The sequence below is a fragment of the Onthophagus taurus genome, chromosome 5 (assembly GCF_036711975.1).
Source record: "Onthophagus taurus isolate NC chromosome 5, IU_Otau_3.0, whole genome shotgun sequence".
NCBI lineage: Eukaryota > Metazoa > Arthropoda > Insecta > Coleoptera > Scarabaeidae > Onthophagus > Onthophagus taurus.
Genome location: NC_091970.1, coordinates 10839978 through 10855658, shown reverse-complemented (window position 1 = coordinate 10855658; position 15681 = coordinate 10839978). Strand labels below are relative to the sequence as shown.

The 15681-nt window shown below is 29.2% G+C and overlaps 1 protein-coding gene and 1 long non-coding RNA gene across 2 annotated transcripts in view; one reads left to right on the top strand and one right to left on the bottom strand.

Annotated features, from left to right (window-relative positions):
* The window catches only part of LOC111423070 (Spaetzle domain-containing protein 4), a 31157-nt gene extending 22760 nt beyond the window's left edge, over positions 1-8397 (top strand). The window contains exons 2-3 of the mRNA XM_023056323.2: positions 451-1280; positions 7694-8397. Coding sequence (XP_022912091.2) covers positions 451-1280; positions 7694-8078 — 1215 coding nt within the window. The 3' untranslated portion in view covers positions 8079-8397. The remainder of the gene's footprint in view (positions 1-450; positions 1281-7693) is intronic.
* The window catches only part of LOC111423188 (uncharacterized), a 37878-nt gene extending 22806 nt beyond the window's left edge, over positions 1-15072 (bottom strand). The window contains exon 1 of the long non-coding RNA XR_011640369.1: positions 14976-15072. This is a non-coding gene — a long non-coding RNA (uncharacterized lncRNA). The remainder of the gene's footprint in view (positions 1-14975) is intronic.
* Between the last annotated feature and the right edge of the window lie 609 nt (positions 15073-15681).

The window sequence follows — 15681 nt, the reverse complement described above, 5'->3', positions numbered from 1 at the left end:
AAAATTTGGTATAATACAACCTCAAACATCCCTTTATAAGTTCAAAAAGTGTCATTTCGTAAATCCTAACCGATTTGGAGAGAAAAAAATTTTTTTAACCTCACTTCTAACAAATGTCAAATTTATAAGCGATTTTTAAACGTGTATATCAAATGAATGGTTCATCCTGGAAAGTTCAAATTTGGTATAACATAACTTCAAACGTTAATTTATAACCTCAAAAAGTTTCGTTTCTTAATTCTCAGTCGTTTTGAAGAGACGAATTTTTTTTTACCCTCACTTTTAATAAATGTCAATTTAAATTTGCGATTTTCAAAAGTGAATGTTAAGCGAATTATTGATTTTGGAACTTTAAAATTTGGTATAATACAACCTCAAACATTCCTTTATAACTTCAAAAAAGAATTTCTCGAAATTAATTTGTTATTTTAATTATTTTTTACTTTTTAGATCTCAACAACGAACGTGTTATGTTATGGTGGTTATGATTCATCGATTCCCTCGTCACAAGAAGCATGTGGGAGAAGATATAAATCATCAAGAATGTTAAAACCCCCTTGTGATTTATCGGTAGAATCATTTTGCACGAAAGCAGGCACAACATATCCTTGGAACGCCGTTAGACATTTCGTGCGTGAAAATCAAGGTTTAATGAAACGAATGTACGGCGATCAATTGCAAAGATCAGTAATTGAGGCTGAATTACTTTCGAATGATATCCTAGAAAGTTATCAAGATGACAACAACAACAACAACGAAGATTTATATTTCAACAGAGATTTTAAAAGCCGATACTCAAAAAGCTTAGATTTAGATAATGAGTTACTTCAAGATTCGTTAAAATCGATGATGCATGGTGAAGAGGCAAAGAAGAACGATGATGTTATGAATACTAAATTTGTTTTTCCCGAGATGAGTGTTAAATATGGCGATTTAATGAATAAAACTAATAATAATAATAATAACAAAACGGCGACTACAACCATGTCAACAACGGAAAATCTTAATTTAAAACGAACGACCGATGAAGAAACCACAAAAATTTCAATAACCGATAGCTACAACGCCACTTATTATTTTTATGAAGTCGAAGATGTTCAAAATAACACCGAAAACAGTACGGAAAGAACCACGAGTACCATAACGACCGAAACTGAAAGCACGATAACGTTTGAAGAAACAACAACGGAACAACCCGAAAAGCGAAAAGCCAGCACTAGTACCATGTTGTTTCAAGACACAAATCAAAAGAAAATTAACTCGTTTAAAGGACAAGGAATGTAAGTGACAGTAGTATAGAAACGTCGATTCTAGACAGGAAGTTGCACCTCAAGAGGGTGCCAACTAAAGGCTTGGGGGGAAAAAATAGGTTGGTATTGGAAAAGTAACTAGATCTGGCGACTTTTTAGAAAAATTCGTTTAATCTAGTTAAGTAAGTTTTGTTTCAACATTTTTTTTCTCAATATTTTTCCAATCCAACCCAACAATTATTATACATCATTTTAAAGAGAAAGCTTTGAGCTTTAATTTAGAATAAGTCTTATTCCTTAATTTCAATAAATACAGCTTCCAGGAATTTTTAAATTAGCATCTTTTTTGACACTTTTAGGTTATACGAGAATGTAAGTTTTATTTCAACATTTTTTTTCTCAATATTTTTCCAATCCAACCCAACAATTATTATATATCATTTTAAAGAGAAAGCTTTGAGCTTTAATTTAGAATAAGTCTCATTCCTTAATTTCAATAAATACGTCTTCCAGGAATTTTTAAATTAGCATCTTTTTTGATTCTTTTAGGTTGTACGAAAATGTAAGTTTTATTTCAACATTTTTTTTCTCAATTTTTTTCCAATCCAACCCAACAATTATTATACATCATTTTAAAGAGAAAGCTTTGAGCTTTAATTTAAAATAAGTCTAATTTCTTAATTTCAATAAATACGGCTTCCAGGAATTTTTAAATTAGCATCTTTTTTGACACTTTTAGGATATACGAAAATGTAAGTTTTATTTCAACATTTTTTTTCTCAATATTTTTCCAATCCATCCCAACAATTATTATATATCATTTTAAAGAGAAAGCTTTGAGCTTTAATTTAAAATAAGTCTCATTCCTTAATTTCAATAAATCCGGCTTCCAAGAATTTTTAAATTAGCATCTTTTTTGACACTTTTAGGTTATACGAAAATGTAAGTGTTGTTTCAACATTTTTTTTCTCAACATTTTTCCAATCCAACCCAACAATTATTATACATCATTTTAAAGAGAATGCTTTGAGCTTTAATTTAGAATAAGTCTCATTCCTTAATTTCAATAAATACGGCTTCCACGAATTTTTAAATTAGCATTTTGTTTGACACTTTTAGGTTATACGAAAATGTAAGTTTTATTTCAACATTTTTTTTCTCAACATTTTTCCAATCCAACCCAACAATTATTATACATCATTTTAAAGAGAAAGCTTTGAGCTTTAATTTAGAATAAGTCTTATTCCTTAATTTCAATAAACACAGTTTCCAGAAATTTTTAAATTAGCATCTTTTTTGACACTTTTAGGTTATACGAAAATGTAAGTTTTATTTCAACATTTTTTTTTCTCAATATCTTTCCAATCCAACCCAACAATTATTACACATCATTTTAAAGAGAAAGCTTTGAGCTTTAATTTAGAATAAGTCTCATTCCTTAATTTCAATAAATACGGCTTCCAGGAATTTTTAAATTAGCATCTTTTTTAACACTTTTAGGTTATTCGAAAATGTAAGTTTTATTTCAACATTTTTTTTCTCAATATTTTTCCAATCCAACCCAACAATTATTATACATCATTTTAAAGAGAAAGCTTTGAGCTTTAATTTAGAATAAGTCTCATTCCTTAATTTCAATAAATACAGCTTCCAGGAATTTTTAAATTAGCATCTTTTTTGACACTTTTAATTAATACGAAAATGTAAGTATTGTTTCAACATTTTTTTTCTTAATATTTTTCCAATCGATCCCAACAATTATTATACATCATTTTAAAGAGAAAGCTTTGAGCTTTAATTTCGAACAAGTCTCATTCCTTAATTTCAATAAATACGGCTTCCAGGAATTTTTAAATTAGCATCTTTTTTAACACTTTTAGGTTATACGAAAATGTAAGTTTTGTTTCAACATTTTTTTTCTCAATATTTTTCCAATCTAACCCAACAATTATTATACATCATTTTAAAGAGAAAGCTTTGAGCTTTAATTTAGAATAAGTCTCATTCCTTAATTTCAATAAACACGGCTTCCAGGAATTTTTGAATTAGCATCTTTTTTAACACTTTTACGTTATACGAGAATGTAAGTTTTATTTCAACATTTTTTTTCTCAATATTTTTCCAATCCAACCCAACAATTATTATACATCATTTTAAAGAGAAAGCTTTGAGCTTTAATTTAGAATAAATCTCATTCCTTAATTTCAATAAACACGGCCTCCAGGAATTTTTAAATTAGTATCTTTTTTGACACTTTTAGGTTATACGAAAATGTAAGTTTTATTTCAACATTTTTTTTCTCAATATTTTTCCAATCCAACCCAACAATTATTACACATCATTTTAAAGAGAAAGCTTTGAGCTTTAATTTAGAATAAGTCTTATTCCTTAATTTCAATAAATACAGCTTCCAGGAATTTTTAAATTAGCATCTTTTTTGACACTTTTAGGTTATACGAAAATGTAAGTTTTATTTCAACATTTTTTTTCTCAATATTTTTCCAATCTAACCCAACAATTATTATACACCATTTTAAAGAGAAAGCTTTGAGCTTTAATTTAGAATAAGTCTCATTCCTTAATTTCAATAAACACGTCTTCCAGGAATTTTTAAATTAGCATCATTTTTGACACTTTTAGGTTATACGAAAATGTAAGTTTTATTTCAACATTTTTTTTTTCAACATTTTTCCAATCCAACCCAACAATTATTATACACCATTTCAAAGAGAAAGCTTTGAGCTTTAATTTAGAATAAGTCTCATTCCTTAATTTCAATAAATACGGCATCCAGGAATTTTTTAATTAACATCTTTTTTGACACTTTTAGGTTATACGAAAATGTAAGTTTTATTTCAACATTTTTTTTCTCAATATTTTTCCAATACAACCCAACAATTATTATACATCATTTTAAAGAGAAAGCTTTGAGCTTTAATTTAGAATAAGTCTCATTTCTTAATTTCAATAAATACGGCTTCCAGGAATTTTTAAATTAGCATCTTTTTTGACACTTTTAGTTTATACGAGAATGTAAGTTTTGTTTCAACATTTTTTTTCTTAATATTTTTCCAATCCAACCCAACAATTATTATACATTATCTTAAAGAGAAAGCTTTGAGCTTTAATTTAGAATAAGTCTCATTCCTTAGTTTCAATAAACACGGCCTCCAGGAATTTTTAAATTATCATTTCTTTTGACACTTTTAGGTTATACGAAAATGTAAGTTTTATTTCAACATTTTTTTTCTCAATATTTTTCCAATCCAACCCAACAATTATTATACATCATTTTAAAGAGAAAGCTTTGAGCTTTAATTTAAAATAAGTCTTATTTCTTAATTGCAATAAATACGGCCTCCAGGAATTTTTAAATTAGCATCTCTTTTGACACTTTTAGGATATACGAAAATGTAAGTTTTATTTCAACATTTTTTTTCTCAATATTTTTCCAATCCAACCCAACAATTATTATACATCATCTTGAAAAGAAAGCTTTGAGCTTTAATTTAGAATAAGTCTCATTCCTTAATTTCAATAAATACGGCTTCCAGGAATTTTTAAATTAGCATTTTGTTTGACACTTTTAGGTTATACGAAAATGTAAGTTTTATTTCAATATTTTTTTTCTCAATATTTTTCCAATCCAATCCAACAGTTATTATACATCATTTTAAAGAGAAAGCTTTGAGCTTTAATTTAGAATAAGTCTCATTCCTTAATTTCAATAAACACAGCTTCCAGGAATTTTTAAATTAGCATCTTTTTTGACACTTTAGGTTATACGAAAATGTAAGTTTTGTTTCAACATTTTTTTTCTCAATATTTTTCCAATCCAACCCAACAATTATTATACATCATTTTGAAGAGAGAGCTCTGAGCTTTAATTTAAAATAAGTCTCATTCCTTAATTTCAATAAATACGGCTTCCAGGAATTTTTAAATTAGCATCTTTTTTGACACTTTTATGTTATACGAAAATGTAAGTGTTGTTTCAACATTTTTTTTCTCAATATTTTTCCAATCTAACCCAACAATTATTATACACCATTTTAAAGAGAAAGCTTTGAGCTTTAATTTAGAATAAGTCTCATTCCTTAGTTTCAGTAAATACGGCTTCTAGGAATTTTTAAATTAGCATCTTTTTTGACACTTTTAGGTTATACGAAAATATAAGTTTTATTTCAACATTTTTTTTCTCAATATTTTTCCAATCCAACCCAACAATTATTATACATCATTTTGAAAAGAAAGCTTTGAGCTTTAATTTATAAGTCTCTTTCCTTAATTTCAATAAATACGGCTTCCAGGAATTTTTAAATTAGCATCTTTTTTGACAGTTTTAGGTTATACGAAAATGTAAGTTTTATTTCAACATTTTTTTTCTCAATATTTTTCCAATCTAACCCAACAATTATTATACACCATTTTAAAGAGAAAGCTTTGAGCTTTAATTTAGAATAAGTCTCATTCCTTAATTTCAATAAACACGGCCTCCAGGAATTTTTAAATTAGCATCTTTTTTGACACTTTTAGGTTATACGAGAATGTAAGTTTTATTTCAACATTTCTTTTCTCAATATTTTTCCAATCCAACCCAATAATTATTATACATCATTTTAAAGAGAAAGCTTTGAGCTTTAATTTAGAATAAGTCTCATTCCTTAATTTCAATAGATACGGCTTCCAGGGATTTTTAAATTAGCATCATTTTTAACACTTTTAGGTTATATGAAAATGTAAGTTTTGTTTCAACATTTTTTTTTTCAATATTTTTCCAGTCCAACGCAACAATTATTATATATCATTTTAAAGAGAAAGCTTTGAGCTTTAATTTAGAATAAGTCTCATTCTTTAATTTCAATAAATACGGCTTCCAGGAATTTTTAAATTAGCATCTTTTTTGACACTTTTAGTTTATACGAAAATGTAAGTTTTATTTCAACATTTTTTTTCTTAATATTTTTCCAATCCAACCCAACAATTATTATACATCATCTTAAAGAGAAAGCTTTGAGCTTTAATTTAGAATAAGTCTCATTCCTTAATTTCAATAAATACGGCTTCCAGGAATTTTTAAATTAGCATCATTTTTAACACTTTTAGGTTATATGAAAATGTAAGTTTTGTTTCAACATTTTTTTTCTCAATATTTTTCCAATCCAACCCAACAATTATTATACATCATTTTAAAGAGAAAGTTTTGAGCTTTAATTTAGAATAAGTCTCATTCCTTAATTTCAATAAATGCGGCTTCCAGGAATTTTTAAATTAGCATCTTTTTTGACACTTTTAGGTTATACGCAAATGTAAGTTTTATTTCAACATTTTTTTTCTCAATATTTTTCCAATCCAACCCAACAATTATTATACATCGTTTTAAAGAGAAAGCTTTGAGCTTTAATTTAGAATAAGTCTCATTCCTTAATTTCAATAAATACGGCATCCAGGAATTTTTTAATTAACATCTTTTTTGACACTTTTAGGTTATACGAAAATGTAAGTTTTATTTCAACATTTTTTTTCTCAATATTTTTCCAATCCAACCCAATAATTATTATACATCATTTTAAAGAGAAAGCTTTGAGCTTTAATTTAGAATAAGTCTCATTCCTTAATTTCAATAAATACGGCTTCCAGGAATTTTTAAATTAGCATCTTTTTTAACACTTTTAGGTTATACGAGAATGCAAGTTTTATTTCAATATTTTTTTTTCTCAATATTTTTCCAATCCAACCCAACAATTATTATACATCATTTTAAAGAGAAAGCTTTAATTTAAAATAAGTCTCATTCCTTAATTTCAATAAATACGGCTTTCAGGAATTTTTAAATTAGCATCTTTTTTAACACTTTTAGGTTATACGAAAATGTAAGTTTTGTTTCAACATTTTTTTTCTCAATATTTTTCCAATCCAACCCAACAATTATGATACATCATTTTAAAGAGAAAGCTTTGAGCTTTAATTTAGAATAAGTCTCATTCCTTAATTTCAATAAACACGGCTTCCAGGAATTTTTAAATTAACATCTTTTTTGACACTTGTGTTACTTATTTTCTAACCTAATAAAAAATGTATTATTTTTATATTAGCAATAAAAGTTCTTGTATATTGCAATATCACTAAAATATATTTTAATGCTTGACGGTACTCTTATATTGCATATTTTGCTAAAATTGATTCCAAAGGCGTTACAAAGTTTCAAAATTTTTGACTTCTTGGGACACAAAGGGATAAAACGTCACCAGATCTAGTTACTTTTCCAACACCAACCTATTTTTTTCCCCTAAGCCTTTAGTTGGCACCCCTCCCTATACTTTTACATTGAGCGAATGACGTCATGGAGGTGCGGATTTGCAACTTCCTGTCTAGAATCGGCAATTCTATACTACTAGTGACAAAAACGATTAATAACTAATTATTAATTTTGTTTTTTTTAGAAATGCTTGTCCGGTTAAACAAGAAGTTGTGGCTCCGTATTGGGCGAATAACACTCGGGGTGAAGTTTTGGCGTTAATCAATATTTATCCGTTTGAACAATACATTCATTGCGAGATGTGTACATTTCAACATAAACAAATGTATTGTCGGGAAGGCTGTCGGTGCGAACAACAATATAGGATCCACCGATTATTAGCCTATGACCCCAATAATGAATGTCGCGGGGTTTTCGCCGATTGGTTTAAATTCCCATCGTGTTGTATTTGCAAGTGTTATTTTTTCAACGAGGGTAGAGTGACGGCGAGGAGTCCAAGAAGTCGAGATACCGAGAAATACGTTCCGAATTGGTTTAAGAAAAAATCTAAAGAGTATTTTAATAATTGAAGGATCGAAGAAAGAAGTGGGATAATCTAATAGTTGTTAGTGTAAATTTGTAAGATTTATTTTTTTGTGGAAGGATTTTTTTTAGATATTGAAGGCTCGTGTTTTTTTTTCTTACAAATAAAATGGTATTTAAATAAAAATGAAAGACATTTTAGAGTGATTTATATCTCTTGTTTAATTAAAAAAAAAAATAAATAATAAAAATATAAAGACTTTTATGTAATTGTTGAGTAGATTACTAATGTTGTTTAAAAATTTTAAATTTACTAATAAAATTATTGATTTTTATGTAAATAATAAATATAATTTGAAAATATAACAGCCGTTTTTTTATTTTTAATCAATTAAAATAGATGGCTGTACAAAAGGGAGAGTGGAGAGGTTGAGAAAAAGACAGAATTGAGGTTGGAGAGATAAAAATGAGAATGGGCAGAAAGATGTAACACTAATGCAAAAAATAATAATGAAAAGAGACTGGAAAAGGAAAAAAGACGTTGGGCATAAAGGTGTAATAACGAAAAGAGATTGGTAATAGAAGAAAGACATTGAACAAAACCTGAAAAGATGAAAGAAACTGGACAGAAAGGTGGGAGACTACATAAATGCAAGAATAGGATGGCCATACAAAAACAAGATTGCAAAGATTGAGAACTGGAAGAGACTGGAAAGATAAGAATAGGTGCAACTTACTTACAAAGGTTAGAAAATGTGATCAAATAAGAAATGTGTTCAAATATTAATCAGCTGTTTGGGTCCAAAACATTTTCAAACTTTAACCAATCTTACAACACCCGACTTACCTAAATCAAAATAGTACAAAGAGCTCATCAAACTTTTAGAAGATCAGTTTTCACTAAAATCCAGCACAACACATATTTACAATGTGCGTTCAACATGAAGGTGAGTCAATTACTCATTACCATGCTAAATTAAAAAAAAAACTGACACAAACTGCAATTTCATTTGCGAAAAATGCAAACATCCTTGGGTTAACTCACATTTACATTCGTAATTTACACGGGCTATTTTAGCAAAGTACGGCAAAACAGGATAGAAAAGAAATTCAAAATCCTGCTGTGAAAGTAAATTATACAGGGTAAGTTTTATTTTAAAAATTTTTTTCTCAATATTTTTCTAATCCAAACCAACAATTATTATACATCATTTTAAAGAGAAAGCTTTAATTTAGAACAAGTCTTATTCCTTAATTTCAATAAATACGGCTTCCAGGAATTTTTAAATTAGCATCTTTTTTGACACTTTTAGGTTGTGCGAATATGTAAGTTTTGTTTCAACATTTTTTTTCTCAATATTTTTCCAATCCAACCCAAAAATTTATATACATCATTTTAAAGAGAAAGCTTTGAGCTTTAACTTAGAATAAGTCTCATTCCTTAATTTCAATAAATACGGCTTCCAGGAATTTTTAATTTATCTTCTTTTTTAACACTTTTAGGTTATACGAAAATGTAAGTTTTATTTCAACATTTTTTTTTTCAATATTTTTCCAATCCAACCCAACAATTATTATAAATCATTTTAAAGAGAAAGCTTTGAGCTTTAATTTAGAACAAGTCTCATTCCTTAATTTCAATAAATACGGCTTCCAGGAATTTTTAAATTAGCATCTTTTTTGACACTTTTAGGTTATACAAGAATGTAAATTTTATTTCAACATTTTTTTTCTCAATATTTTTCCAATCCAACCCAACAATTATTATAAATCATTTTAAAGAGAAAGCTTTGAGCTTTAATTTGGAACAAGTCCTATTCCTTAATTTCAATAAATACGGTTTCCAGAGATTTTTAAATTAGCATCTTTTTTGACACTTTTAGGTTATACAAGAATGTAAACTTTATTTCAACATTTTTTTTCTCAATATTTTTCCAATCCAACCCAACAATTATTATACATCATTTTAAAGAGAAAGCTTTGAGCTTTAATTTAAAATAAGTCTCATTCCTTAATTTCAATAAATACGGCTTCCAGGAATTTTTAAATTAGCATCTTTTTTGACACTTTTAGGTTGTGCGAAAATGTAAGTTTTGTTTCAACATTTTTTTTCTCAATATTTTTCCAATTCAACCCAACAATTATTATACATCATTTTAAAGAGAAAGCTTTGAGCTTTAACTTAGAATAAGTCTCATTCCTTAATTTCAATAAATACGGCTTCCAGGAATTTTTAAATTAGCATCTTTTTTAACACTTTTAGGTTATAAGAAAATGTAAGTTTTATTTCAAAATTTTTTTTCTCAATATTTTTCCAATCCAACCCAACAATTATTATATACCATTTTAAAGAGAAAGCTTTGAGCTTTAATTTAGAACAAGTCTCATTCCTCAATTTCAATAAACACGGCTTTCAGGAATTTTTAAATTAGCATCTTTTTTAACACTTTTAGGTTATACGAAAATGTAAGTTTTGTTTCAACATTTTTTTTCTCAATATTTTTCCAATCCAACCCAACAATTTTTATACATCATTTTAAAGAGAAAGCTTTGAGCTTTAATTTAGAACAAGTCTTATTCCCTAATTTCAATAAACACGGCTTCCAGGAATTTTTAAATTAGCATCTTTTTTAACACTTTTAGGTTATACGAAAATGTAAGTTTTATTTCAACATTTCTTTTTTCAATATTTTTCCAATCCAACCCAACAATTATTATACATCATTTTAAAGAGAAAGCTTTGAGCTTTAATTTAGAATAAGTCTCATTCTTTAATTTCAATAAATACGGCTTCCAGGAATTTTTAAATTAGCATCTTTTTTAACACTTTTTGGTTATACGAAAATGTAAGTTTTGTTTCAACATTTTTTTTCTCAATATTTTTCCAATCCAACCCAACAATTATTATACATCATTTTAAAGAGAAAGCTTTGAGCTTTAATTTAGAACAAGTCTCATTCCTTAATTTCAATAAACACAGCTTCCAGGAATTTTTAAATTAGCATCTTTTTTAACACTTTTAGGTTATACGAAAATGTAAGTTTTATTTCAACATTTTTTTTTTCAATATTTTTCCAATTCAACCAAACAATTATTATACACCATTTTAAAGAGAAAGCTTTGAGCTTTAATTTAGAACAAGTCTCATTCCTCAATTTCAATAAACACGGCTTTCACGAATTTTTAAATTAGCATCTTTTTTAACACTTTTAGGTTATACGAAAATGTAAGTTTTATTTCAACATTTTTTTTCTCAATATTTTTCCAATCCAACCCAACAATTTTTATACATCATTTTAAAGAGAAAGCTTTGAGCTTTAATTTAGAATAAGTCTTATTCTTTAATTTCAATAAATACGGCTTCCAGGAATTTTTAAATTAGCATCTTTTTTAACACTTTTAGGTTATACGAGAATGTAAGTTTTATTTCAACATTTTTTTCTCAATATTTTTCCAAATCAACCCAACAATTATTATACATCATTTTAAAGAGAAAGCTTTGAGCTTTAATTTAGAACAAGTCTCATTCTTTAATTTCAATAAATACGGCTTCCAGGAATTTTTAAATTAGCAACTTTTTTGACACTTTTAGGTTATACGAAAATGTAAGTTTTATTTCAACATTTTTTTTTCCAATATTTTTCCAATCCAACCCAACATTTATTATAAATCATTTTAAAGAGAAAGCTTTGAGCTTTAATTTAGAACAAGTCTCATTCTTTAATTTCAATAAATACGGCTTCCAGGAATTTTTAAATTAGTATCTTTTTTAACACTTTTAGGTTATACGAAAATGTAAGTTTTATTTCAACGTTTTTTTTCTCAATATTTTTCCAATCCAACCCAACAATTTTTATACATCATTTTAAAGAGAAAACTTTGAGCTTTAATTTAGAATAAGTCTTATTCCTTAATTTTAATAAACACGGCTTCCAGGAATTTTTAATTTATCTTCTTTTTTAACACTTTTAGGTTATACGAAAATGTAAGTTTATTTCAACATTTTTTTTCTCAATATTTTTCCAATTTAACCCAACAATTTTTATACATCATTTTAAAGACAAAGCTTTGAGCTTTAATTTAGAATAAGTCTTATTCTTTAATTTCAATAAATACAGCTTCCAGGAATTTTTAAATTAGCATCTTTTTTGACACTTTTAGGATATACGAAAATGTAAGTTTTGTTTCAACATTTTTTTTCTCAATATTTTTCCAATCCAACCCAACAATTATTATACACTATTTTAAAGAGAAAGCTTTGAGCTTTAATTTAGAACAAGTCTTATTCCTTAATTTCAATAAATACGGCTTCCAGGAATTTTTAAATTAGCTTTTTTTTTGACACTTTTAGGTTATACAAAAATGTAAGTTTTGTTTCAACATTTTTTTTCTCAATATTTTTCCAATCCAACCCAAGAATTATTATACGTCATTTTAAAGAGAAAGCTTTGAGCTTTAATTTAGAATAAGTCTCATAGAAATAGCTGAACACAACACATATTTACCATGCTAAATTAAAAAAAAAACTGACACAAACTGCAATTTCATCTGCGAAAAATGCAAACATCCTTGGGTTAACTCACATTTACATTCGTCATTTGTACGGGCTATTTTAGCAAAGTACGGCAAAACAGGATAGTAAAGAAATTCAAAATCCTGCTGTGAAAGTGAATTATACAGGGTGATTCTCAACCTATACGCATAAAGAGAGATTTATTCCATTATTTGGTAAAAACAATTGTAGCAAAGGTTTTTTAGTTTCCTAAATATACATGAAATTTATTTTCAAATCAAGAATACATATAAGCTTTTAAAATGACATCAAAGCAAGTGTTTCGAGTTGTTTTCAATATTTTCTATACACAACAGGGCTAAACCAAATTGCGCCATACATCATTTGTGTAGGCAACTCTTGCAATAAGAATGACGTGAGCAAACGACACACTCAAATGTTCTAGACATCTACACTCATATCTAGAAGTACTCTAGGTGTGGAAAACAAAAGTACACTGCAAAAGAATGTAAAGCTAAGGATTTGAACTTTAAGGCCACATTTCTAGTGGAGGAACTTGGATACGAGGTAAAGAAGAAGAGGCACTAGAAAATGGAGAGGGTCAACTGCAGTATGAGATAGATGTGGATAGGAAATCCACTAAAAACACATTCGGTGATTCCAGAGTCCAAATCAAACATTTCCGAACATCACGATTTCAGAGATTCCAAACGTTGGATGGAGAATGGGCAGAAAGATGTAACGCTAATGCTAAAATAATAGTGAAAAGAGTCTGGAAAAGGAAAAAAGACGTTGGGCATAAAGGTGTAAAAACGAAAAGGTAATAGAAGAAAAACATTAAACAAAACCTGAAAAGAGGAAAAAGTAACTGGGCAGCAAGGTGGAAGATTACAAAAAGACTATAAAGGCAAGAAAAAGATGGTCATACAAAAAGAGGAATGGAAAGACTAAGAAAAAGACTGACATGAGACTGGGAAGACAAGAATTGAGATCTGAAAAGAGTTCTAGAACACACTCTGCGGATGGATCAGTACTTTAGAAAGTGTAAGACTTAAGGTGAGCACATCAAAAACACTTGCAATGCGATTTTGATCACACAGATCAATTTCAGAATGTGAAATAATATAACTGAAGAGTAGTCATCATATTTTACCACAAGCGACTTTGGCTTTATTAACTGAGGTTGTTGATATTTTGATCTCAGTGATTAACATTATATCAATCTGAGACTTTTTACAGTGAACTGAAAGAACTGAAAGAGCGAACACTGGGGTTGGAAATTTTAAAGCGATTTCAAACACATGAATAGTCGCCCTCTTAAATAAAGGACGTCCAATTGTCATTAAACGGGATCGTATTTTAGAGCAGTTTGACTTGCAACAAGTTATAACAACTTTGGTTACCATACATGATATTTCTGATCACTGTCTAAAATTACCTTATTCTTGATTTTACTGTTCAAACTACACCATCTAGAGTGATTACATATTGGGATCACAAGAACTTTGATCTGAACAAATTCACTGCTGATTTGAATGCAATACCATGGTTGGAACTTGTTTACCTTGAAAATATCAATGCGAATGTTGAATTGAATATGTCCCCTTTCGTACTGTTACTATCTGTAAACATTACTGATAATGTCAGAATGTTAATGAGACGTCGAGATAAATCCTACTTAAAATTTAAAAAAAATTAAAAATACACATAATTTCGATTATTATAAATCTCTGAGACATTTTACCAATACACACCTATTTGCTGGAAATGATTCTCGTAAATTATGAGTTCTATTGAATTTGGGTGTTACTCCTATCAGATGTATCAAATGAATTGTTATTTTTAATCGAGACAGGTTAATTCCTCGGGTAATCGTGATTTGCAAGATTTCTATAACAATCATCAAATGTTATTTGTCACTACACCTCTTAATTTTGCCTTGCCATCAGAAAAGGAGATTGCTCAGTTAATAATTTCCATTAAAACTGTTGTCCAACTAATTATTCTTTACTTATGTCACATCACATAGACAAGAAAAAGGCCATTACGGCTAACCAGATCTGCCGCAGGCTCCTCGGAAGAAACTGGGGTCTCAAACCACGAATGGCTCATTGGGCCTAAGTAGCAATAATCAGACCCATGGTCGCCTATGTCTCTATGTGAGCCTCAACTAAAGAGAGGAGCCCTAATCTGGTACACCGATGCTTCAAAGACAGTTACATCCGGAGTAGGCATGGGCATCAGTGAACCAAATAACCACATCAAATTGCCCCTCAGCTCGGACATAACAATTTTCCTAGCAGAAGTTCTTGCTATAAACTTCTGCGCCGCTTTGAACATACAAAAGGGACAGAAAGGTGTATCCATAAACATTTTCACAGACAGTCAAAAAGGTTTTATGCCTCAGCAAAGTAGATCTAAGGTCACCTACCTTGTATACATCACCTTTTTTGTTCATTTCGATGATTGCGAGTCTCCAGCCTTTTCCGTGTTGCCTCCCGTACTACCTGGATAAGCTCTTCCAAACCGTTGATCTCTTGTATCCTCTGTTGCCAAGTGTCGAGGTTTCCCCTGTAGAATGCTACCCCTTCTTTCGATCAGTCTGTCGTGATGAACTTGCTCCCCAGTTCCGATCGCCTTCTGCCGCCCACCCCCTTTACCACCACCTCCAACGGTTGGTGATCCGACTCTACCGCTTTTCCCACTTTAAACCTTTCCACCCTCTCCCACATTTCCTGATCCACCAGTACATGATCAATCACAGATGTTCCTCTTTATTCCCATTCAGTATCTCCCATCCGTTTTCCTCCACCCATCTCAACATTTCTGTTCCTTCTCCATTCCACACAGTATCCTTCGAGCGCCGTCGTCGCTCCTCTCCCCATATCTCCACCCTTCCCCCCTCCACGCCCTCTCTAGCATTGAAATCCCCTCCCATTATTATATATCCTTCCGTCCCAACCCCTGCCATCTCATCCCATTGCTTTCTCGTCTCTTTCATTCACTTACTATACACAGTAACTATCTGCACCGCCTCTTTCTCCCAGCTGATTTGCCTTTTTACCATTCCCTTCTGCCTCCATCTCCCCTCCGTCTTACTCTCCTCCGTAATTCCTCTCGCTATTCCTGTTATAATA